Source organism: Mchenga conophoros, linkage group LG23 (assembly GCF_057382185.1).
Source record: "Mchenga conophoros isolate Kocher_MC1m ecotype Shallow Benthic linkage group LG23, M_conophoros_male_GT1.1, whole genome shotgun sequence".
Lineage (NCBI taxonomy): Eukaryota > Metazoa > Chordata > Actinopteri > Cichliformes > Cichlidae > Mchenga > Mchenga conophoros.
The window spans coordinates 33,825,188-33,851,686 of record NC_140547.1 but is presented as its reverse complement, the minus strand read 5'-3'; the positions used below and the strand labels follow the sequence as shown (position 1 = coordinate 33,851,686).

General features: G+C 41.9%; 1 protein-coding gene across 4 annotated transcripts in view; it reads right to left on the bottom strand.

The window, feature by feature from the left end:
* The window catches only part of nbeal1 (neurobeachin-like 1), a 61,147-nt gene that overhangs the window by 14,815 nt on the left and 19,833 nt on the right, over positions 1-26,499 (bottom strand). For 2 of the 4 annotated variants that reach the window (XM_085264677.1, XM_085264678.1), the window contains exons 6-28: positions 22,875-23,002; positions 20,535-20,620; positions 19,464-19,549; positions 18,674-19,037; positions 18,342-18,448; positions 16,786-16,872; positions 13,562-13,645; positions 13,064-13,162; positions 12,318-12,889; positions 11,763-11,895; positions 11,372-11,491; positions 10,906-11,215; positions 10,703-10,788; positions 10,463-10,552; positions 9,237-9,414; positions 9,005-9,138; positions 7,588-7,747; positions 5,034-5,136; positions 4,798-4,957; positions 3,435-3,593; positions 2,776-2,935; positions 2,341-2,429; positions 101-703 (exon numbers count right to left, since the gene is read on the bottom strand). In XM_085264677.1, coding sequence (XP_085120803.1) covers positions 101-703; positions 2,341-2,429; positions 2,776-2,935; positions 3,435-3,593; positions 4,798-4,957; positions 5,034-5,136; positions 7,588-7,747; positions 9,005-9,138; positions 9,237-9,414; positions 10,463-10,552; positions 10,703-10,788; positions 10,906-11,215; positions 11,372-11,491; positions 11,763-11,895; positions 12,318-12,889; positions 13,064-13,162; positions 13,562-13,645; positions 16,786-16,872; positions 18,342-18,448; positions 18,674-19,037; positions 19,464-19,549; positions 20,535-20,620; positions 22,875-23,002 — 4,098 coding nt within the window. The remainder of the gene's footprint in view (positions 1-100; positions 704-2,340; positions 2,430-2,775; positions 2,936-3,434; positions 3,594-4,797; positions 4,958-5,033; positions 5,137-7,587; positions 7,748-9,004; positions 9,139-9,236; positions 9,415-10,462; positions 10,553-10,702; positions 10,789-10,905; positions 11,216-11,371; positions 11,492-11,762; positions 11,896-12,317; positions 12,890-13,063; positions 13,163-13,561; positions 13,646-16,785; positions 16,873-18,341; positions 18,449-18,673; positions 19,038-19,463; positions 19,550-20,534; positions 20,621-22,874; positions 23,003-26,499) is intronic. The other 2 variants (XM_085264679.1, XM_085264680.1) reach the window with 1 other exon arrangement.

Genomic DNA, 26,499 nt, shown 5'->3' with positions numbered 1-26,499 from the left:
CTGGGGCTTGTTTTTTTTATTTTATTTGAAAAATAAGCAAAAGCATAACATGTTCAATTTAAATCAAGTGCAAAGCTGTGTAGAAGATTCGAAGGATCACCTCAACATTGTTGAAAGACTCCCCCAGCGAGATGTTGTCACTAAACAGGAAGCTGTCTTCAGTGAGGGAGGAAGTTGCGTCTCGATCCCCGGAGTTCCCTGGGAAAGGCTTCGAGGTTTCCAGTGGTGAGGGTGTGCTGGGCATGCTCCCAGGTGTCTGGCTGCCGCTCTCTCCACCCTCATATGCCTGCAGATGGGACAAATCCAGCATCAAGCCCCCTGATTTTCCCACCACCCAGGGCTTGACGTGGGGCTGCGGCTCGGTGGAGGCAGAGGAAGACGGCGTATCCAACAGCGAGATGACGTCGCCATTCTCCAGGCTGTCCACAGAGCGGGTATCACTTATGCTGATCCGGTCATCCTCCACCCGGTCCAAGCGCCCGGCACTGCCCGCCCGTGCCCTCCTCTCCAACGGCAGCTCCAGACGGTTGCTACCGCCGCTGGTCCGGCTCAGCTCCAGGCTGCAGGTGCTGACAGTATCTGAGCTACGCAGCGCCAAGGACCCTTCACCCCTTAGGTACAGCCGCATGAGGGTGTCCTGCCAACACTGCTGCTTTGAGATCTGAGCAGCAGCATCCTGTTGGGACTGAAGCAGCTGGTACACCTAAAGAGGAGGTAGTAGATTCAACTTTGAAGATGACAAAAAACAAAACAAAAATCTTCAAAGGCAAGCTGTAAGTTACAGATGGAAAGAACTTGAATTAAGGCTTTTAAACATCACCTCACTGGTATTACCTCACTAAACACTTACCTGACTGCAACTTTATGATTACTATCAGTAGAGTCCAGAGCTATTGAGGAATTATGTTCCTTTGTGAATTATGACCCAATCACTGTTAAAAAAGGAGGATAAGGCAGCGAGCGAGCAAGCGCTTGGGGACAGGGGGAAGGAAAAAACTCCCTTTGAATAGGAAGAAACTTGAGCAGAACCAGTCTCGGGGTCAAGCCAGAATTAACTCCCCTAAGTGACAAGGGTGTCTGCATTTTGGCCCATCTAGACGGTTACGCTCCTGCTTGGTGCTCCAGAGAACCCAGGTTCTCTAGGGAACATTCAAAAAGCTTTCCTCTGACTGGAAACACACTCACTTTCCAGTTTGAACGCAGTTTGAACAACTGTAAAGTTTTTGGCCATGCCATGGTATCTATGATTAATGCAGTGCCACTCTGACTGTTAAGGCTAAGAGCATTATGTCTATAACTTCCTTCTGTTCCCTGAAAGAGAGGAATGAGAGACATCACCAGGTTCCCCTGCAGCACATGTGGGCTCGGTGAATGGTTAGGGGTAACCATGATGACAGGCTGTGCAGGCAGGCCCATGCATATGTCAGCACAGGTCACACAGACCGTGATATTGCATACAATATATATTGTATGTCGTTCCTTTCCTTCAGGGAACAGAACATATAGACATAACAGTGTTTTTATTAATGTATTGTCAGTTAAGAAGGTGAGTTGTCTCAAAGCGCTTAAATTTTCAGGTAAAGACCCAACAGTATAACAGAGCGCCCCAACAATCAGATGATTCCCAGAATACAAGCACTTGGTGGCAGTGGGGAGGAAGAGAGCACGAACTGGAAACAAACGAGACAAAACACAAAACTACAAGAGAGAGTAGACAAACGTTAATAGTGGCATATAGATGCACACTGAAGGCTTTTCAGGGAACTTAAGACAACCTGATAATAAAATGTTTCAATAGTCCAGGCTGGAAGTCACAAATGCATGCACTTAGATTTTGCAGATGAAAGAAGGCAACGCTCGAGATTTGTTTAATGTGTGTAGTTGCTATACAGAGATCATATACCATGTTTTATCACTGCCTGTAACAGCAGGGCAACTAAAGTTATAACTGTTTCCTCTCAGCTGTTCATATGTTATTGATCTACTAATGTTCAATAATTATTTTAGACTAAATCATTCATCACTGTATTCTCTCTGCTGCTGATGTTTTCACATGGATGTGAGTATAATGCACTGATCTAAATGTGTGGAGGCGGCGAAAATAGTGGCAGTGAGTGCTGGAATTTTCCAGGCTTAAGCTGAGGACGCATTATTATTATCACTTCAATAAATAAAAAGGAAATAACGTATGAAGAGAAACAGAAAAAGGAAACAGAAAATATTGTGCAAAGGATTAGATACTGTGCACTGATTGCAGGAGTCATTTCCTGTGTGCTAATTTGCTAATAAATATGATGAATGGTGTGAGTGCAGCAGGTTTAAGTGCAGGTGTTCCCTCACCCTCTTGCAGACGATGAGTCGCACGCTGGGTCCGGCCCGGTGAGTGAGCTGGACCAAAGCCATCAGGTCCTTGTAGTTTACCACTTGATCTGCAGATTGTAGACACATATGCTTTTACATTGATCCAAGTATATTCAGTATTGGTTGGTTCATTGAAGTGCTAATGCATTATTTCCCCTCAGTGACCGAAATGTACAGCCTGTACCCCACCAATCTGTCCAAAGTATCTTTACCTGTCTCCATATAAATGCTTTTTGCCTTTAGCACCAGTGTGTTATCAGCGTGAAAGTATAATCCACAGTGCTTTTGTTTTTAAAGAATAACCAAGTTATGCATTATGCCAATCCTTTATGTTCCTATATGTGTACTTGTTTTCCTACTAAAGAAAAAAAAAAAAAGCACAAATTTTTAAAATGCACTGAAGCAAGCTCTGACCTGTATGGAGGACTTGGTTAAGGAGACAGCGGATCAGGGTGGGAGTGATGTGAAGTTCAGAGAAGAGCAGCGATAGACCAGAGTAACCCGCCTCCCTCAGCCGCAGTCGCTGCTTATTTTTCTCATAGAGCCGGTCGCAGCGCAACATTCGCTCAAACAACTGCACGAAGCGGAAGAGAATCACACAAATCAATGATTCTGAACATTTTTTAAAGTAACTGTGCTGAAACGGATGTAGGATATTCCTCTTCGGTAGTACTGGTGAATTCTCAGAATGTCATATTAACAAGCAGGCGGCTACATGCACAAACAGCATGTACACGCAAAAATGTGCATGAGTGTTTTCCAAGACAAAACAGAGCACAGGATCAGATCAGGAAGGCCAAGGCTAAAGTAAACCTCACAAACTCACTGATGTCAGTGCTAGCATGCATCAGCTGATGTCTGACACTGATATTAGTTTATCTTTATATATAAGATCCATTTCTCACCTTATTATTTAATATAAAACAGCAAATTTCAAAGTTTGCCTTTCTTATCACCATGGTGCATTATTTCTTTTTAGAAACACCTAACTATATTAAGTTACAATCAACACTGATGACTGTGGATCTATGCTAAGACACTGAGATGGCTTTAATGACGCTTCTGTCACCTACCTTAAAGACAAGTTCTCGGAGTCGATCTGAGTGTTTGTTATTGAGGAGGAGAGCATAGCAGGAGTCAGCCGCCGCGGGTTCAAAGAGAAGCAGGAAGAGCTGGTCTTTGGCTGGGCTGCTCTGCAGAAGGCTCAGCAACAGCTCCAGCAGAGCACACAGCTGCAAAACAAACGACCACAGTTCACCCATCACATCTTCCAGTAAAGACTGTACTATACTTTCAATTTTCATATCATCTGCTGGTTTAGACACGTTTCATTTCTGCTTTAAGTGAACCTTTGCTGTTTCACATTGGTAGCAAAGCTATCTGCTATAAACTATACTACAAACCGTACATACCCAACAACACTTTTTAAGCCTGCTTTTAGCTGAGTTTTGATTTCACTGAGGACTATCTTTAGATATACTCTTTAAAAAAATCTAAATGTTCACAGAAAAAATTAATTAAGTGCGACATAAATAAGAAAGTGAGGGAGCAGATGCCTGGATCATCTGATTATGTTGACCATATGCTCACAGGAGGTGATGTAACCTTCCACATACAACTTTTTAAGTTTTCTTAAATGAAGTGGGACTCAAAAATTGGGGGAGAGGAGGAGGTTTGACGAGAACGGTAAATGGAAATCACCAAACTGTTGACAGTAAACAAGTCCAGTGAAAGGGTTATCTGCCGAGAGTCATAAAGGAAAACGGTTAATGTCAGTGTCAGCTAACAGCTGCTGATGGGTAATGCTGACTGAGAGGAAAATGTTTAAAAATAATGCAGAGAGAAAGAGAGAGGCCAGCAGAACAGCTGCCAGGTGGGAAACGAGCGTAAAGCTTCCTGTGCAGGCATCCCTGCACTTTGGTCTCATTGGGAAACACCATATCCTGCAGTGGAAGCTCCTCTCATTTCACACTGAAATCCTCTAAATGGCACATTGTTGGGATTATCCAGTTTCACAATTTATAGGTCACCTGGCAAGCAGGCGCTAATAATAACATGACCTACTCCAAATTTATTAAGATGCTGACCTGACATATTTCAGTCTTTATGATCCAACAAAACTACTGACTGGCTCACTGTAAGGCTGAGAAAGGATTAACCTTCTGTTCTTGGTGGATGCAGTACTCCCACAGTGAGGTTTCCATATTTTTGGGGGTGGGGTGGGGTATTGGTTTTTCCTGAGGACAATCCTATTAAGCTGAACGATTTAGCAAAACAACCAGGCAGAGGAAAAGAAGCAATTTCCTTAAAAAAAAATAAAAATAATAATAATAATAATATTTTGAGATTTCAGGGAAGCAGTTCCTCTCTGCTTCCTCTGATGTTTCTCAGGTTTATGCTAAAACTGGACCTCAACTATAAAATCCTAAATCTAACCTGATCTTCGTCTCCAATGGCAGCGATGTATCCCAGAATGCTCTGCATCTCCTCCTGCGACATGCCCTTACTAATATAGTACTTGATGAGGCTGCACAGAGATGCGCGGATGGTCCGAACGTCATCCTCGCTCAAGTCACTGTCTTTGTTAGTGTTCTTCCTAAAATATGGAAGAAATGACAATCAGTTCAAAGCCTGGCAAACAGATCCCCACCCACCCCCCACTGGAGTCTTACCCATAATAGAGGCGTATGGTGTCCACCAGAAACTGAACTCCATATTTCTTCCGGAACTGCTTCCTGTTGTCTTTGATGACAGTGGACATGTACTGGATATGACCTGCATTACAAATAAAGGGCACAAGATCTGTCTCATTAAGGAGCATAAACTCTGAAGACCCGCTGTTTTACATCTTTAATGCATTTTCATCGGTATTTAACTTTCACATAAGATCTTATTTCACTGGACACTGCTGATATCATCTGTTGCTATGAGTATCAAATCTCAAACATTTTATGAGACTCAAAATATGAGTTCTGCAGAAGACAAAAAACAACCAAACAAAAATAAACAAACATACACTTTACAATTTCAACTCTAATCTGAAAGGAATATGACTGACAATTCTGTCAGAGCTTCTTTAGTCAAAACAGCCAGACCAATGAAGGCTAAAGTACTGAAGACAAAGTGTGAAGCTTGTGTTCCCGATGCAAATATGGAAAGCCAAAAGGAGGACAGCAGCAGTAAGGCTACCTGACAATAATGAAGCAATATATACAGTAGGGCAAAAAAGTATTTAGTCAGCCACCGATTGTGCAAGTTCCCCCACCTAAAATGATGACAGAGGTCAGTAATTTGCACCAGAGGTACACTTCAACTGTGAGAGACAGAATGTGAAAAAAAAATCCATGAATCCACATGGTAGGATTTGTAAAGAATTTATTCGTAAATCAGGGTGGAAAATAAGTATTTGGTCAATAACAAAAATACAACTCAATACTTTGTAACATAACCTTTGTTGGCAATAACAGAGGTCAAACGTTTACTATAGGTCTTTACCAGGTTTGCACACACAGTAGCTGGTATTTTGGCCCATTCCTCCATGCAGATCTTCTCGAGAGCAGTGATGTTTTGGGGCTGTCGCCGAGCAACACGGACTTTCAACTCCCGCCACAGATTTTCTATGGGGTTGAGGTCTGGAGACTGGCTAGGCCACTCCAGGACTTTCAAATGCTTCTTACGGAGCCACTCCTTTGTTGCCCGGGCGGTGTGTTTTGGATCATTGTCATGTTGGAAGACCCAGCCTCGTTTCATCTTCAAAGTTCTCACTGATGGAAGGAGGTTTTGGCTCAAAATCTCACGATACATGGCCCCATTCATTCTGTCCTTAACGCGGATCAGTCGTCCTGTCCCCTTGGCAGAAAAACAGCCCCATAGCATGATGTTTCCACCCCCATGCGTCACAGTAGGTATGGTGTTCTTGGGATGCAACTCAGTATTCTTCTTCCTCCAAACACGACGAGTTGAGTTTATACCAAAAAGTTCTACTTTGGTTTCATCTGACCACATGACATTCTCCCAATCCTCTGCTGTATCATCCATGTGCTCTCTGGCAAACTTCAGACGGGCCTGGACATGCACTGGCTTCAGCAGCGGAACACGTCTGGCACTGCGGGATTTGATTCCCTGCCGTTGTAGTGTGTTACTGATGGTGACCTTTGTTACTTTGGTCCCAGCTCTCTGCAGGTCATTCACCAGGTCCCCCCGTGTGGTTCTGGGATCTTTGCTCACCGTTCTCATGATCATTTTGACCCCACGGGATGAGATCTTGCGTGGAGCCCCAGATCGAGGGAGATTATCAGTGGTCTTGTATGTCTTCCATTTTCTGATGATTGCTCCCACAGTTGATTTTTTCACACCAAGCTGCTTGCCTATTGTAGATTCACTCTTCCCAGTCTGGTGCAGGTCTACAATACTTTTCCTGGTGTCCTTCGAAAGCTCTTTGGTCTTGGCCATGGCGGAGTTTGGAGTCTGACTGTTTGAGGCTGTGGACAGGTGTCTTTTATACAGATGATGAGTTCAAACAGGTGCCATTCATACAGGTAACGAGTGGGGGACAGAAAAGCTTCTTACAGAAGACGTTACAGGTCTGTGAGAGCCAGAGATTTTCCATGTTTGAGGTGACCAAATACTTATTTTCCACCCTGATTTACGAATAAATTCTTTACAAATCCTACCATGTGGATTCATGGATTTTTTTTTCACATTCTGTCTCTCACAGTTGAAGTGTACCTCTGGTGCAAATTACTGACCTCTGTCATCATTTTAAGTGGGGGAACTTGCACAATCGGTGGCTGACTAAATACTTTTTTGCCCCACTGTATATTTGTGTCTGCCAATACAAGTAAAGTCTGTGCATGGAAAAATGTATTGATTAAACCAGAAATGGTATGAAATGGAAAGTCTAGGGTTGAGGTGTGTTGCAAAGTAGCTTGCAGAGGCAGCAGAAACTGCATGCAAGTTAAAGTTCCTTAAATAGGAAGAATATGACAAGCAATAGCTGAATGTGCACCTAGATCAGCTCATGTGCCTGGATTGTTAGCTGAGCTTGGCTCTGCTTCCTTGGTCTGGCTCAGAGTTACAGGACATGAACAGAGCATGAATCAAATGTAGAGTAGCTGCGTTTGTGACCCTGGTATTAAATACCTTGTTGTGTAGATGAGAAACTGTAAAATCATGTGTATTGAAACAATTATCAAAGGCACACAAATACAAATGTATAGATCTAACCTATGCGTAGCGGGAAGTCCCCTTTGTTCCAGATGTTGAAATTGAACAGCAGATGAGTGTGAAGCTGCTGCAGCAGAGCTTGATTCTTCTCATATGTCACTTGTTCTATCAGGAGCTGCACAGCAACCAGCACGCTGACGCCAACATGCCCAGCTGGCAGCTAAACACACACAAACATAACTATTAACTCAAACACTAACATGTTCAGACACCCATGAAAAATGATGACACGCAGAGGAAACACAGTACAGTTGACTACACGTATGATATGAAAATGCACCTTTTAAGAAACAAAGAAAAGCTTGTTATCAGGTCACCATAAAGCCATGTGACACCCATAACTCAGTACCCATAAACAGATAAGGGAAGAAGTAAGCATATTAGTGGATTATTTGGATACCATTTAAAGGGTGTGGTTACATCGCCTAGAGCAACTGTTACCACATCTAAGACACTTTCATTTAATCTCGGTCTCTGTGGAGGCTTTTATTTTCCATTGGTGTAAATGCTGACTCAGTCTCCTCGCTAAGTAAATAAATAGAGAGGGACTTGCACATGACAAAAGACTGAGGAGGAAAAGGAGGGTTTGGATTGGAGAGCTGAAGATTAAAGAACCAGCACACGAAGGGTCAAACAAAAGGACAAAAACACAGACAAGGAACAAACACAGACGAAGCGACAGACAGGGACAAAAAGGATCGGAGGTGAAATAATTATAAAGAATACGTGGTCCTTTGTATCAGAAATCAAATGATGTCAGCCAGACAGTCTGAATTCCTCAGCTGTAAGCTCTTAGAGTCAAACTAATCCATACTGAATAGGATGAAAAACAAAAGAGGCTCATGGTCACTGGGCACAGCCTGGCTTAATTAATGTACTGCCTGAAATAAAATCTAATGGATGCTTTGCACCAAAAATACTATTAAAACATCCCTCTATACTAAAGGAAATGCTGACAGGATATGCTCAAACCTAACATAAGATGAAATGCATTTACTTTCACCAAAATCAGAAAATTTGACATTCTTTAAAGCGAGGCTATTCTGCTCATTTCAAGCTCCATATGTTTGTTTGTTTTTTTTTTTATCTTTGGATGTTTTCTTGGACAAGAGATTCTAAATATTTCTTATTTATCTGGACCTTGGTCCAGCCCACCTGATTGGCTGCCCCTCATGAACAGGACGCTTAAACTGCAGGTGGGTGGAGCTTCTGTGCTCACTGACAGACATGCGTGCTTGAGATGACCATATTAGGCATGTCCTCTCTCTGACATCACACAGAGCCAAGTGTAGAAAAAACAAAACAAAACTGTAAATATAGAAAGTAACAATTTGCAGAATGAACTTGGTTTTATATTTAATTGTAAATATGTATCCACCCAAATTAGCCATATGCAAAATCATGCTTAAACCAAGACCTTCTGTAGCAGGGCTCCCAGTGTCCCGACGCCATGTAAGTACAGCAGATTCTCCTGGTTGATTGGGTGTCTCTGCAGAAAATGCTTCAGCACCAACAGGAATGTGGCTACCAGATTCTTCTCCAGGCGGGCCTCTGAGATAGAAAATGTATCTCAGTTTATTTCCTTATTCTGCCCATTAACACAATTGTTTGTTTCATGACAAGGATTTGACAGTTGTATCAGAACAGACCTGAAGACCTGTTAGATGGGAGAATGACCCAATCGCCATCGGCTGGTGTGGTCACATCTGGGGTGATGAAATCAGATCCAGCTGTGGGATCATTCATCTGCTGATCAGGAGTCACGAAAGCCAACTGCTCCAGGATTGGGAAGAGAATTGGCAGGCCACCCACACAGTTGATCATGTCCTGCCAAAGATCAATATCATAGAGCTTAGTAGGGGGACGTGTGGTGCTCAGAATTGAAAAAGAAAGCTGAAAATTCAGCACCACTAAAGATGGTGGTCGTCCAACCCCTGCCTTCCCCCTAGTGGTCAAAATAAAAACTACAGATTTAAGGCACTTTACTTTTCATACCCAAAAGCTTTTTTTGTTCTCTAGATCAGCGGTCCCCAACCCCCGGGCCTCGAACCAGTACCGGTCCGTGAGTCGTTTGGTACCGGGCCACGAGAGTTGAGGCTCAGGTGTGAAATGTATGGTTTTCAGGGTTTTTATTGGTTTTCAGCGTTATTTTGTTACTGTTTTTATCGTTAATTCGGTTTTCCTGGGTCTTTTCACTTGTGTTATGAATAAATCTTATTTTTTTCGGTACCGGTACTAGTTTTATTTTGTTGTATTTATCCGCGACACCTTAAAGGCCGGTCCGTGAAAATATTGTCAGGCATAAACCGGTCCGTGGTGCAAAAAGGTTGGGGACCGCTGCTCTAGAACACAGATTTGGATGATTAATTTATTCAAGTGCTCTGTTGGGATATGTCAGAAACTGATGTCAGCATTGTGGACTGAGCCAAAGTCATAATATCCTCAGGAACGTCTGTGGACTAAAGCTTTTAAAACATTATTTTGGGACAAACTTACCAAACATTCTATATGATTTGACCAGTTTTCACACAAACTCCAGAACGTGTAAGGAGAATCATTTCAGGCACTGTCCAAAGTTACCCTCCCACAGGCAGCACATCAAACACAGCCAACCAACCAATCACAGCACTTTAAAGACCAAGCCACATTTTACATTGATTCAATTCTTCTTCCTTTTTTTTTTAAAAATAAACTTTAAGCATCAATGGCCTTGATTTCATTCTAAAAATAGCTGCTGAGAGGAAAGATGTGCTTCTAGAAGGACCTTCAGTTCATTTTAAAATAGTGTGTATATTACATCCATGCAGTACAAGCACAAATACTCCACTGGCCATAAAACTTTTCCATGACAGCACGAGTTTCAGTTTCCGCCCACCTTGATATCCCAGTTAACGACTTTGTTCCCTGTCAGGCGTCCGTGGAGCATGTTTGGAGACAGGTCCAGGCAGATGGGGTTTCTGCAGGCCTGTTAACAAAAGGACTTTGTTTAGTTAGCAGGTAAAGTTTCAGCTAAACACAAACAAAAGGAAGTGATGTAACCCCAGAGAATCCCATCTGCTGCTACACACAGCTGATTCTAAGAAGGCGTGGCTGAGACAGTAATCACAGTAAGCACCTTGGGTGAGTAGTGCAGCAACAATTTGGCTGAAAGGTCCCCAAGCTCTGATTCTTGGGCTTTAAATGGAGAGATGCAGTTTGGACCTGTGCAGAAAAAAACCTTAAGTTATAAAACTGATTCAAACCACATTCTTGTTCAATTTTTTCTTCTTTACATTTATTTTTAATTTTGCACCTCTTCCATAATTTCGCATCACTTACCAGCACTACAGATGGCTTTTATGTGGTTCTGCTGCAGTGGTTCATGAAACACCATGACACTTCCTAGCTGGCCCTGCAGGGACGTGGGGCTTCCCCACTCGCTATCCTGAGTGCCCGCTGAGATTAGCTTAGTCACAGACTCAGGCTTCCCTCCCAGGAGGCCTCCCCAGGTGTGAGGGGACAGGATGCCGCCCAGTGACGAGCGAGTGGTAGGGGTGGTGGCCGAGGAGAAGGGAGGGTCTGGGATCTGGGAGGGTGGAGGAGTGGTGGTGCGCTGGCCTGCTGAGCCGATGCAACAGGAGGTGAACGGCTGCAGGAAGAGTAAAGCAGAAGAATGTGGGAAACAAAGAAAGAATATAAGACAGCAAAAATATTTTAGAAACTGTAAAATTTAGGTGTTGTGACAGATAAGCTGATTGGTCCATAATAATAATAATAATGATAATAACGGAGGTTCAGGTCTCACCTCTGTCATGGTCGGGTACTTGAGGGGGGCAGAAAGTTTCTGCTGTCCGTCCACATAAATGTAGACTAGACTCTGTCCAAATGGCCTCTTTCCAGGCACATGCACCACACCGATGCTGTGCTGTGGACAGAAATTCAAACACCTCCATTAGACGTCAACTTCCTAAACTACAACTCCACAAGAGGTCCAAATGAAGTATTCATCTAAATAAATACTCTACACATATAATCTTTGTGTAGATGGATTTATTAACTCAAGGAACAGTCAAGGGTGTTACACATCTTTCTGATTCATCTCTGATAAATACTGATGTATTCATGTGCTCTGGAGACGCATTTTTCAGTGGTACTACCCTTTCAGCAAAGAAATGACATCATTAAATCTGACTCACCCAGAGAGAGTCACAGAAGCAGTAATCAGGCAGCATGACTGTGACATACTCCTTCTTTGTGCATACGGCAACAACCAGCACACCTGCTGAGCTGATAAAGGCCTCAAAACCTGTTCCTCCTGGAGTAAAAAAGCTGTAGAGAATCAAAGAAAACCATTTGAAATATTTTGAGTGTTTAACATGCATAGCTTTTTACTGAAATTGTTGCTATAAGGTTACACTGGTTACACTGAGGTTACTACTTCAGGTACGAAGGGACTGGATTCCCTTTTTTCCTGGTAAAAACAGCGTTTCCCTTCTCAATGCAGCTTTGTTTATTTTAACTATTTAATGCAGAATAATCCAATATGCTTTGAAAGATTGAGTGCTAATTATAGAATTACAGATTACAGATGGGTTTTTACCAGATTACTGCCTACCATTGTCAAAAGCCTTTGATTTACAAAGGTTAACATTATATGTAAAATTTAAGATGATAAACATCCTTCAACACTGATTTAAATATGAAATGTGTTCCCAGTTATTCCTGCCTATATTTATGTCTTTTCTTCTGACCTGTACAGCTGTTTTCTCTTGTCTTTGCTGGATGGGCCCAGCTGGTCCTGGTCCAGTGACAACCAGGCGAGGAAGCTAAAGGCAGACCCTGGCCAGCGGTGCACTGTTGGAACTACGATGCCAGCCATGCTGGGCGACAAGTCAAAGTACTGCATGGCACTTTCCAAGCCTTGCTTGCGCACCATGGCGAGGAGGGCTTTCAGAGCAGGACCTACGTATGGATGTGCTTGGCTGGACTCTGGAAGCCGAAGGAGACGCAAGAACTCCAACAGTTCCCTGGCACTCAAAGACTGGCACCCAAGTGAGCCTACTAGCCCCAAAAGGCTTTCAGCACAAGCTCTGTGTAGTCGCTCGTGGCGCTCCAAGGCAGCTAGTGCGCGCATGACCATGGCGGCGTTGACACAGGTAGCACGGGTCTGGCGGTTGAGGCAACTAAGGCGGCGGAGCCAATCGGCTGTGAAGAGCTGCAGTTCTGAGGAGTCCAGCTCTGGGAGCCACTGGACCAGCAGCAGCAAAGGCTCCACATTACTGATGCCCAGGAGGCCCACTGAGGTGTGCTCACCCTCCACTGCCTGGACACACACACACACACACACACACACACACACACACACACACACACAGAGAGAACTCTAGTCACCATCCATTAACGATTTAGGAAATACAGCCATTAAACACTTTGGATTATTCAGACAATTATAGAAATTTGAAAGTCAGACAATAAAAGTCTTCAGTGTTTGTCTCACCATATTCATCAGCTCTTTGAGGAGGTGTCGAGATGGCTGCCCGAGGGAGATAAGTACTTCGTACAAGTGATTGTACCCGATCCTCTCCTTAAAAACCTCCTGTACAAATCAAGAGAGCCACAAGGAATTTTGTAACAATTTGACTCCAACTAAACGTCTTTGTAATGTTTCAGAAATGTTTCAGGACGTTACAAGTTTTATTCACTTAGCATTAAATGAAAGTCTCTTTAATGAAACAATATCAATTGTTCTATCATCTGTGTGGCATAGAACAGCACACCGACAAAGATATAAGTGTCTCCAGTCACTCAGTCTTCCCAGGATATATTAGGAGGCCACCAAGTCAAACCCTGCTGACTCCGCTGATAGCCAAATGGTTGTTTAGCAGGCTCTCATATACAAGGTGTGCTATTTAAGCTCTTTTAGCCCACAGTCGCTAGCAATCTCTAAAAATCTAAAATTGCAAAATTAAAAGTAACAGACTACCAATAGTTTTACCTTTGCAGCTGGCGATTTGTGCATCACTGTTGTTAGGGCTTTGATGGTTGCTACGGCAAGGGAGTCCAACCGCCCTTGAAACACCTGAAAGAAAAAAAACTAGTCTGTCCCCGTTGCTAAAAAGTTGTTCTTTTAGTAGGAAAAGTTGGTACTGACAGATTATTGCAACACTGAAGACCAACTTCTTTCAGGGCCTAAAAACAACATGCATCACTATAAAAAAAAGATAAGAAGTAAACTTTAGTTGATGCCTTGGAGTCTGATTCATTTTGTTTGTGTAAAAAGTGAGTAAAAATCACTGATGATGGTTAGAACCCTGCAGTAGGAGCTGGCATCAAGGCTTGTACTGCAGATGTTATAGTGAAGGTAAGACTTCTGCTCCAGGTAAAAAGCAATCCTTTTAATAGCATCGGGACATCAAGGTTTAGTTTAAAACAAAAAGAAACACCCACTTCCACACAGACAGTCAACCACAAAGAAGTACCTCACTGTTTTTCTTTCCACAGTGGCACACACATTTAAAACAAAGCATGCAACCCAGAAAACACAAGCCAAACCATGACACATTTAACACAGATCCATCTCCATCCAGCTTTGTCCTGCTCATGCCCGACACATTCTGGGTCACTAAACCCATTATTTGATTGACATGAGAATGCTCTGCAGAGTCTCGGAGCAGCTGGAGAGGGACTGTGGCAAAAACAAAACACTTAGATCATCGTCACAGAGTCCAGATTACCTCAAACCACTGAACTCTGTGAGAACACACACCAGGCCATTGTGATAGCATTCCAGTGGAGCCCTTAGTATACCAAAGAAAACCAGGACAATGCATGAGAAGGTGGGTATAGGAGTGAAGAGGTGCTCAGGGGAGGGAGGAAATTGCTTTAACACACGAGGCATCGAAGTCACTCCACAGCAAGGCCACAAAAATCACATTGTTGAGTGGTTGTTTATCACCTTAGCTCAGTTGAAGTTTTAAAACATCAGTTTTTGTCTCCCCACTTCATCGCATTTATATTTGTGCTCTAAATTGAGCGAACGTCTGCTTTTTTCCCCTTTCCATTCTGTGTGAAGAGCGCTGACTGACAGCTGAAGTAAAAGAAGGAGCAGGAAATATTAAAACTTAGTGAACTTAGTAAAGTTTTACTTTTCACTGTTCAGCTGGTATTTGTTGACTCACTAAAGTAGACCAAATCTTTCATCTCTGTAGGTGAGATAGGTTAACTTACCTGCTGCTACATGTTACTTTCTGTTCATGCTGGAAGCTGTTTTTCTTTATTGTTTGGCGAGACATCTTTTTGGTGCATTATCGGCACAAATTACGGATCCTGATCGAGCCTAACATTTATGAACCTTTCAAATTAATTATGGGAATGATTAATGGGAATGTACCTTTATATCTGTGTAAAAAGATTCTGTAGGCAAGAGAAAAGATTTTAGGTACCAGAAGCATTTTGGTTTGGGTTTGTAGTCTGCTTGTGGTTTTAGTTCTATTGACCAATCCCATCTGAGCAGGATCTGGTTTGCTGGTGAACAGTCCCTGTGCAGAGCAAAGGTAGGAAAACATTTTCTGAATCTATGAGCTATCGCCTGATGATGCATTAGCTGCATTTGCAGTCACAAAGAATGATCAGCACCCTGACAGCAAGAGGATTCTCTGTTAATCATCTTTTGGTTGCTCCCTTTAGGGTTCGCCACAGTGAATCATCTGCCTCCATCTCACACTGCACTGTCCCCAGCATCCTCTCATCGTACTCTGGCACCAAATAATATCTTTTCTCTAGATCCACAAATACACAGTGGACCTCTTTTTTGACTTCCTGTATCAACCCTCTAAAACATTGTATATGTAGTGCTCTCTCGGCATGAAGCCACACTGCTGCTTGCTGATCGTCACTTCTGCTCTTAACCTAATTTCAACAACTGTTTCCCATTGTTTGACTTATCAGCTTTATACCCCTGTGGTTACTACATCACCCGTCATCACCCTTGTTCTTAAAAACTGCTGCCGGTACACGTTTTCTCCATTCCTCAAATCTTGTCTGACTGAAAGTGTTAAAAAAAATCTCCTGGACATCTCTATACCAGCGGTCCCCAACCCCCGGGCCTCGGACCGGTACCGGTCCGTGAGTCGTTTGGTACCGGGCCATGAGAGTTGAGGCTGTGTGAAGTGTATAGTTTTCAGGGTTTTTATTGGTTTTCAGCGTTATTTTGTTATTGTTTTTATCGTTAACTCTGTTTTCCTTGGTCTTTTCACTTGTGTTATGAATAAATTTTCTTTTTTTCGGTACCAGTACTAGTTTTATTTTGTTGTATTTATCCGCGACACCTTAAAGGCCGGTCCATGAAAATATTGTCGGGCATAAACCGGTCCGTGGCGCAAAAAAGGTTGGGGACCACTGCTCTATACCTCCACAGGTATGTCATCTGGACCAGCTTCATCCTTGTCACAGCTGTCCTCACTTCCTCTTTACCAATCCTCTGTACCTTTTGATTCACTAACTTACCTCCATCAGTCCTCCTCATTCTCATTTTCTTTATTCATCTGCCTGTTAAAGTACTCCTTCCATCTTCTCAACATACTCTCCATCTCTATCTTAAATCACCCTAACCTGCTGCACATCCTTTCTAGTTCAATCTCTCTGCCCAGCCAATTGATACAAGTCTTTTTCTCCTTCCTAAGTGTCCCGCCTCAGTACTACTTACTTCATCTCCCTTACTTTCCCACTTTTTCTGTGCTAACATCTACCTTTCTTAAACTTTGCACCACAAAGTCTCCTTGTCCTCTTTCCTCTGTCATGTTGGCTTCAGCCAACAATAGCAAAGTTTCCAATGGCACTTTATTGGCAACCAGACCATGACCAGTCTGGTATGGAAATTTCATTCCTGATGATCTGCATGTTTGATTTGGCAAAGACTTTATGGCAGATGTCATTCCTGACACAACCCTCCCCTTTTATTCAGGCTTGGGACCAGCAGTAGGAAAACATCGACGTGTTCTCTATTGTGCTATTAATTCACAATCTAAGTAAAATCGTAATAATAATAATAATAATAATAAAGAAAGGTAAGGCAGTATGAGGGTCTTGCTGTGGAGCGGCCTCATGATTCTGGTGAGATGAAAGTGGAGGGATTTGGCAGCAGTAGCAGATGAGAATAAGGGCAGGGCAGATGAATGATGTGGAGGGGGTGAGATAATGTGGGGCTTTTCTCGGCGGTACCTGAGTGTCCCTCTCGCCTGTCAGTAACCTGTTGTTGGTTATATCTTTCTGGTCCTTGTCTGCCGCCGTGCACCTAGCATTAACCAGCTGATAGACACAACAGGCAACATGTCAACATAGCATGTGGGGAGGCTGATAGAAAGAGACAAGGGAGAGACAGAGGACAGTGCAGGGGAGGAGGAAAGATGTTATAAGTGGAGGAGAGGGTGCTAGGTTAATAGCAATGCCACCGTGTGGACGCGTTGTTTGGTGATCCAGCTGCGCTGTGCAGAGGTAAACATGCAAGGAGGGCAAAATGCTCGTTCTCACACTGAAAGTGAAATATTAAACATGACAAACAGGATTGACGAGACCTGGACAAAACTGTATTCAACTTCAAATGTGTCACCTGCAGCAGACTGACCGGAGATGTAATAATAAAACCGATTTCTAAGATGTGAACTTCAACTCCATATTAAAAAAAAAAAATACAATTTTTTCCATCAACTCATATGCTACTCAAGTGAATCAATAATCTGAAAAATAATTACACATTAATGTGATTCCATATGATACCATCTAGTGCAACTGTGGGCCCAGGTATGGGTGTAGTATTCAGAGGAAAAAGTCACATATTTACAAGTAAAATCCTGAATAATATCTGAGATGCAGGACAGTTTGCTGATGCTCGTCATGCACTTGAATTGTAGAACCTAATCAAGTAACTTTGGAACAAATTTAGCAATAAGGAAACACCCAACTCCAGCCTGGAAACCCCAAATTATCAGAAACCTCCAGACTTTAAAGAGACACGGCTGTGTGATGAGCCCATTTAGAGGGCAACAACATTCTTATTTGGTGGGGATGATAGCTGCTCTGCATCACGTACTACAGCAAGTGCAAGCATATTGCTGTTTACATCATATATACTGTGTTTAAATATTCATCCATCTTCTTCTGCTTATCGAATTCAGGTTCGGGGGTTAACATTATTAATCTAATCCCATGCACATCTATGGACTGTGGGAGGAAGGCGGAGGACCTGGAGAGAACATGCAAACTCCGCATAAAAAGGCTCCATCCGAGGCCTCATGCATATTCATGCAAGGTGTGCATGATTATGCATGAGCTTGCACGTCCCTGTTTAGCAACAGTATCTGGGGTATGATGAGGTAGATTCAGTCTTAGAAGCTGAAGATTTAATTCCTTAACATAAAAAAAAAAAAGTCTTCGTATTTTTTTGACTTTCAAATTTGCAAATGATCGTTTTTCTCTGAATATCACCCCACTTCTCACAGCTCCATGTGTTTGGCTTCCTGCTCTCTCTCTCTCTCTCTCTTTTTTTTTAATAACAAATACAATGAAAAACGACAAGATACAATACAAGCATTGCATCACAGTGCGGCCTCCTTATCAGTGTGTAAACACAAACAGCCTTAGGAGGCTGGGGTATCAGATACAAGATACTAACAAGAACAACAAAGATCCTGCACAGTTCTCGATGCCAGCTGAATCTACGGGTTATAAATAGACAAAAAAAAAAAAAGAAACAGAAAAAAAAGGAGCTGTGCTTTTACCTTGCTGTTCTGGAGCAGTCGTGTGAGATGCTCAAAACAGTTACTGTTGAGGAAGATGGCTTGTAGTACTGGCCTGTCTGAACACAGGAACATGTCCCTGATAGTGTCTGAAAGGCAGGAGAAATCAACACAGAGGGGCAAAGACGAAGAGAAGCACAGTGAGACAAATAAAAAAGGAGTAGAGAGATGAATGACAACAGAATGTAAACACTGTTAGATTAGCTCGGCTTCCATCTTTGAAAATTATCTTTAAACAAAATGTAGCAGCTGGTAACTAATTTAAAATGTCTTCAAAATGATGAAAGACACACTTTTGTGGATTAAGATCATACCTAGCATGTTTACTTGCAGGGCCACAAATCTGCTCTCCCAGTGTCGACCCAGTGTTGGCACTCGGCCCTTGGCTTGCTGCTGCTGCTGCTGGGCAGCCACGACAGCTGCTGGGTCCGAGTTGAGCAGCTTAAAGTAGTTTTCCAGCACTGAGGCAATTTCCACCTGCCGCTGGTCTGAGCTGGAGGCCAGGAGCCGCTGGACCACCTCCCGCAGGCAGCCCAACGTCAGCAGTGCTTTACGGTCCGGGGCCTCACTATCCCAGTCCTCGCCTTCCTCTGAGGAGCAGCTACCCATGGAGCAGTCAGCCAGGACCCGCATCAACACTTCCATGGTGGCTGGAGAAATTGCAAGGAGAGCGTTCCTCTGCCGGGGTTGCAGTGGTGGAGGGAGGGAAACAATGTGAGTTAGTCAAAGCAAGTCACTTGAGATCAGAGAGAATTGAAAGCGCCGTCCTAGAGTGTGGGAAAGCGGCAAGATAAACAACAATACCACTGAAAAATAAAGAATACAATAGCAACTCATGCACTGCATTCAAGATGAAGAGTGCTCATTTAAACATCAATGCTGTATTCCTTTGCTGGTGATCAACCAATCAGATAAAGCAGAGAAATAAAAGAAACCATAAACCAAAAGTCACTCCTTCATATCCACAACATAGTCTGAGACAGTTAACAAGAAGCAGTTCTACTTACTACTACTACTACTAATAATAATGATGAATGGCATCTCAAAGCACTCTATCACCACATCTATGGCCAGCAAGCCCAGCTCATTTAAGCTGAAGCTTACCTGATCTCCAGCAACTACTGCTCCAAACAGGTGTAGCAGGCAACATTTCAGACTCTCCTTTAGATGCTCGCTCTCCTGGAAGCACTCTGTAAGGAGGGCAAACATGTAAATACACAAGTGTGGCTTTCCTCAACTTCCACCTCTCAAGTAAACACTGCATGAATTCAGATGCAGAAACAGCAAATTCTCATATTTTTTATGAAAGGAGGGTCGACGAAATCGGCAAAGCAAATAAGATAGGACCTTAACTATCTCACACACACACACACACACACACACACACACACACACACACATTGTAGTAATTTTAGTTTTACAGCGGTCCCAGTCACCCATTAACTCATCTGTCAACACATCCAGCTGGGGAAAAGAAATCCGACATTTTGGCTCCGTGATGTCTACTTCCTTCATCCCATACATTTCAAAACAATTCAATTTAGTTCCCTGAATAACACTAATTACAATCCTACAAATTTAGACATAATATACAAACATGCTTAATGAAAGGAACAGTACTCTCACAGACTTGCTGCTTGCCCACAACCCAAAGCACACAAGCGGGAAAAGAAGTCTGGTTGAGCCTTGGGTGTTATCTTTTGTGATAAACCACAGCAGCCACACATTTGACACAGGACAGAAAGGAGTATTTGTTTAAAATGGCTTGACAGATACTATTCACTATCTGCTCATCTCCACGAATGGTAAACAGAAAAAAATGCACAAAGAACGGATTCACCAGGACCCAGAGAGGAAAGAGGGGGAGGCGGTGGGAGAGAGTGATGGCGTGGGAGCTCTTAGACGAGATGATAGGGGAGGACAGAGGAGAGCAGAGCTTATGGTCTGTAATCAGAACAGTAGTGGGATGTACTGAGAACTGCTTCTACATCCTTACTTGAAGAGGACTCTGAAGAAGGACCATATACACATTTAAAAATAAGTGCACATAGTGGCACACTGTAAAGTTCAGAGCAGCTGAAAGTTCTGCACATTTGATTCATATACCTCTAAAAAACACTCTGGTACATTGAAGGGAGTGGGAGTGAGGGCTCGAGTGAAAAGCAAGACACTTACGGTAAAAGAAAGGAACAAATTCAACAGTGAGGGGAGCTGCTTTGTACTTCTGCCTGCTCCTCTCTACCGTACCCATCTGCTGCTCCCTGGAAGGAACAAACACAGCACACTGAGGAACAGCTCCTGTTCATTTTCAGTACAACTCAATTTTATTTATATAGTGCCAAAAAACACAACAGCAGTCTCGTCAGGGTGCTTTACATTGTAGGGTAAAGACTAGGGGTGGGTTTTAATTATCGATTAAAATCGATTCTGAACATGATATCGATTCATTAAAATCCTGAATCGATTTTTAAATATAAATTTATTTTGCCCGAAACACCAGAATTTCTTCAACCACAAAACAGTAAATGAGAGCAGGTACAAGGCTTCTGCACAAAAACGTGGACCCAACACATCCGAATCAGTGAGATGTCGCCTTTCTCACCCGACGGCACGTACGTGGACACGGACACGCTGTCGGGGCTGAAAGCCGACAGATCACTGATTCTGAAGTGTCGGCCAGCGCTTTGTGTTTACGTGTTTACTTATGTGTTTACTTTTTATGCTAGATTCTGAAGCTGCAGGTTTTATCTCTCTCCAAACAATATTGACTGAACCAGCAGCCAAAGACGATCCAAACTACGCTTCACATTTCGCTTCACATAAACATCATCACGAATTTCCTCTGACTTTTGCTGTTTTGCTTCCACCACGATAAAAATCACACTTCATGTAGAGCTCTCTCTCTCTCTCTCTCTCTAAATCGATAATCAAAACCCACCCCTACTTATTACCCACCAGTCTACGGTGTCGGCCGCTGTTTTTTTTTTTGGGGGGTGGGGGGGTGGGGGGGTGGGGGGGGGGTTTGTTACTTCCGACAAGAAAGCCTCATTTTTGCTGTTCAATACTGAACAAATTTAAAATTGTGCAAAATTGCAAAATGCTTAGCTGTGTCTCTAATCAAACCTCTGTAACTTTGCTCTGCTTCACTTCGTTTTTGATCTACTGCACAACATTTTTAAGGTCATCTGCTATAAAAACCCAGACCAGGAAAACCGCCTTCATGTTTTTCTGTGTTTTATCCTTATTTACTTTGACACAAAGGTATCTGCTGTGATGTTTACACCTTTGATAAAGTCTCACAAATGTCAGATTTCTTTTTATAGATATAAAAATATAGATATGGACTGATAAATGATCAGAATTATAATATTTCTGACTATCTGAGGCAAAATTCCCCAATTTAAATCGAATCGAATCGATTCTAGAAATCAGTGACGATATCCAGCCCTAGTAAAGACCCGACTATAACACAGAGAAAACCCCAACAATCAAACCACCTGCTTTGAGCAAGCATTCGGCAAAAGTGGGAAGAAAAAACTCCCTTTTGACAGAAGAAACCTCCAGCAGAACCAGACTCAGCGGCAGGGCAGCCATCTGTCTTGCCTGGTTGGGGGATGATGGACCCGAACTGAGCAGATTACCTAATCAAGGCAAAGTTAACCTTCCTTGCTGCGTTACCATGCCAACTACAGAGCCACAGTTTTATATAAATTATTATCTGAATGACACACCTAGGAGGAAACAGACCAATGAGGAGTAAGCTTCTTCATAAGCTATCAAGAGAGCACCTTCAGTAGGTTTGTATGTATTATCAGATATTAAAAGGTAAATTTTAAAATAAAATCCCATCATTGCATATTTTGTAAATAAGGCCTTCAGGAAATGACTTCTTTGCCATTTCTGCTGTTGGTGTTGCAGGACAAACTAACCCTCATCCCCTTTGCAGTTCTAGGAGTGAAAACTAAATCAAACTGCAGTCTGACTTTTGAAAATAAGAAAAATAATCTAAAGCAGTTTTATGTAAAGCAAAATAGTTTGTTTCAACATAAAGTTTAGTCTTTAGCTTTAAAAAGTTTCCAGTCCTAGCTTTGCAAACCCAGAAAATAAATTATATTTATGGTTCTAGCAATGTTCACTTGTGCAAGGAACACAAATCTGATGAAAAAAAATTAAATAAAAGACAAACAATGTGTGTTAGGATGTTTTACCAACAGTCTGATGACTGATAATGGAAAAAAATGACTACCAGTAATAAGATATGAGGTGTTATCAGCCACAAGAATGGGGAAACAGACTGTGAGACTAGGCACACCTACATGTGCAGTGAGCATTTGCCACCAAGTCAAAAATCCAAAGTGCAGCAGCTTGCTAGCACATAGCTGCTAAACACGGGGTGTTAAATTTCACTGTCAAGAATTATTTTAACTCCTTTTAGCCAAATAAAAACAGTCTGTTACTCTGAAGCGGACCGCGTTCCCCTCAGGTGTGATTGTCAGTAAAGCTAGATGTTGTTACCCGCACGTTCGATGCCTCCAGTTGTGGTATGGATCGTAGAGGCTCTCGCAGAATGCCAGTGCATGACGGACAAACTCCTCCGCCTGACTCTGGTCTGCCATCTCCTTCTCTTTGGTCTTACTCTTCAGCTGTAATAGAAACAGCCACATTACATACTGCACATACTATTCAGTCTCAGTGAGACTTTCTCTGTTTAATCAATACAGTCAGCTGTGTGTAATAGTTAACCCAAATTTCTGTTACTGGGAGTAGGTAGCCAAGTAAAAGCTATTAGTTATTTCTACTCAGTTATTTCTGTTTTAAGAATTTTTTTTCATCTTTTACAAATTCAAACAGGGAAAAAGAAGGAAAAAAATGCTTTTTTAAAGTAACAAGGAGAGAATCTCATTGCATGGTTGGAGGATTGTGACCCACTCTTGCAGAATGTTTGTGCGTTTTTTTGTTTGGGTTTTTTGGTAAAGGTCTTTGAGGATGTTCAGTTTGCATAAATGGGAAGACCAAAAGGTCAGGCTTCTTTTTGAACAGTGAATCATACACAGCTGCTCTTTTTAGTCGAAGAATGAAAGTACAGAGGTGGATATTACAGCAGTTGGTCACCTTTAACTGAATCCATTCTTTCATCCAATACTGAAATCTTTTACACCTACCCCAGTTACAACATAAACCAAAACCATAATCCATCCTCCTCTGTGCTCAAGCATTTGAGAGTTGTTCTTTTCATTGAAATAAAGGTCTCCTCCCCTACCCCCAACATACCAAAGCAGTTTTTTTCCATCAGTCTAAAAGATTTGCTGGTGAGATGCATCAGGCTATGTTGACGGTGATTTTTTGGGGGGGTAAGAATTAGAGATGGATCGATCCGATATTACGTATCCGTGGTTCAGGGGGTTGGGAAGCTCATCTTGTAAACGGAAAGTTGCCAGTTCGATCCCCAGCTCTGTCTGTCTTGGTCGTTGTGTCCTTCGGCAAGACACTTCACCTGCCGCCTATTGGTGATGGCCAGAGGTGCGATATGGCAGCCTCGCTTCTGTCAGTCTGCCCCAGGGCAGCTGTGGCTACAACTGTAGCTTGCCTCCACCAGTGTGTGAATGTGAGGGTCTCAAAAAGCTCGAGCAATCCATTATTATTATTATTACTGACCTAAATTACTGGATCGGATATCGGAGAGAAATAAAAAATGTAATCCGATCCATTAAATAGCACAAAAGCACCTCAGTAAACTTGCGACATGGCGTAACTCAGCTCATAACCTTAGTACATCGGAGCAGTATACGTCACGTGATAGAGCGGCTGTGGCGTGCGAGACCTGTTGGCGGTCTGGTTGAGCATTTGTAGCCTCGCTACCAACCCGGCATTTCATCTCCGAGAAAGTTATCCCAGACAGGAGTAAAGCAAGTGTGTAAGTTCATCTCCGAATGTTTGTCCCAAATTAAGCTTAACAACCGATATATGGAGCGACTGCCTCTTCTCTATCCCTCCCTCTCCTGTCACTACTTCAATCATGAAACTGATTAATGATCAGCTGATCGGCTTTTCTGTCGCGACTCCCGTCTCTCTTGTTCATTTATCGCCCACTTTGCACCAGAAAGAGGAAACCAGCGGCTAAACAACAGCAGCACGTTTAAGCTTGATAAGCTGTTGTTAGAATTTATTTAATATTATTCTACACCAGGATCCTTTTCTACGCATGGCTGGTAACTGTGCAGCAAAGTTTTACCAGGTGGGCCGATAGGGCATTAACAGGGAAAAGGGGGGTACAAAGAAATACTTTTCTTTCTTATTCTCATTTAAAATGTTTAGCTTTTAATAAATAATTATCTGAATCTTAAATCCAAAGTTTTAATCTGATGTAAAATGTATAGAAGTCCATTATTGTATATAGTAACTATTAAGTCTAATATACCCTAGTAAGCTATAGTACTTTTGGGAAGATACAATCAGTGCAGTCTGCAATTCTGTTGAAGAAAGATGTTGAATCTATTTAATTATTGTAGAAAAATAATTGATTTCTGTGCTTTTTTTTTTTTTTTTTTTAAACACGTGCATTAACCTCCTAGGACCTGGCGTCCACATATGTGGACATCACATTTTGGGTTATTTAGACCAAAATACTCAATTTTGCTCTGCAAGAGCCTGATATCCACTTACGAGGACATTATACTGCTACTGTTCTATCAAAATTTTAAATGAATATCCTCATATGTGGCTCTTATTTTTCTTAGAAACAAAAATTAGGTAAAAAAAAATAAAATAAATTTTTTTCTAATTCTTTGTTTTTACATTCATCAGGTCCCAATCAGATCAAATATCAAAGAGAAATTAAAAATGCATGCCGTGGAAGAGTTCGGGTCTTAGGGGGTTAAATTAAAGTTGATTACGTCGATTAAGCATCACGAGGCGGAGGGTGGGGGGTGGTTCCCTTGTTTTTTTGTTTTTTTTTGCTGGGAGTTGGCAACCCTATTAGTTAGGTTGTTTAATATTTCTGCTAAGTACTCTTTAAAATACCAGAATAGGGAGGATGGTGCAGGTGTAAGGTTATTAGCTTGATGAGTGTTGCTGAACTATGAAACATCTTGGGTGCAGTGTACTTTTTGAATATAGGTATAACAGAATAGCTTTAGTGGGTTTTTTTGTTTTTTTTAAACTTTGCTATGAACTTATACACAATGCAGCAAGATATTTAAAAAAAACAGTTTTATTAATTAAAAAATACACTATATCGGATTCATATCGGTAGATATCCAAATTTATGATATCGTATCGGACATGAAAAAGTGGTATCGTGCCATCTCTAGTGAGAATGCAGGGAAACGTTTCCATAAAGGTCATATTTGCAAACTTGTCACTGCACAGTAGAGCAGAGCACCGATCCCCTAATTTGCTAAATCATCTTTAAAGGTTTTCCATTAATTCTACAAGTAGTTCTCCAAGTTAGAAAGTAATTTTCTTGATGTTTTAAATCTCACTTAATTGAAACTACAAAGTGATGAAAATGACTGCAGCCTTGCTGTGATAAAATGTTCAACTTCAGAGATCAAGCAGACATGCTGTCTTAACAATCATTATCTATATAATAAATAATAAGACAAGGAGAAGATTGTGCAGTGTATCTTTCTCTAGAACTACTAGAACAATGACTGCAAAGACAAAAAAATAAAGCAAATTAAATAAAAAAAATGTCAACCATTTGAAAAAAATAGAATTGGTGCAATTTTTATGGAATTGTCTGTCAAACAGCATCAGTGGGTGACATTACAATGGCTACATTCAAGTTTTCCATATGCTGTATGTTTATAACTGACATTCTCTGGACTTTTAAAACCATCACATCAGCTCACCAATGTCTCAAACGTTGGTCAAACAAAACAGAGCTCACATTTTTTGCATTGTCCTTCCTTTCCTTTCCTTTTTCAGTATAAAACAGTTTAAAGGTAAATAAATGAAATAATCTTAAATTGTGTTAAGGAAGGTTTCATCTTTAAGTCTATGACATTTTGGAGATGGGTTCATCTTCTGCTAAATTAATATCAAAAAGCATGCATATTAGATTTGAACTTCTAAACATTGAGCTTCTTTTTCCACTCTAAATTAATACATTCTTCAAGACCACAGGACACAGAAATAT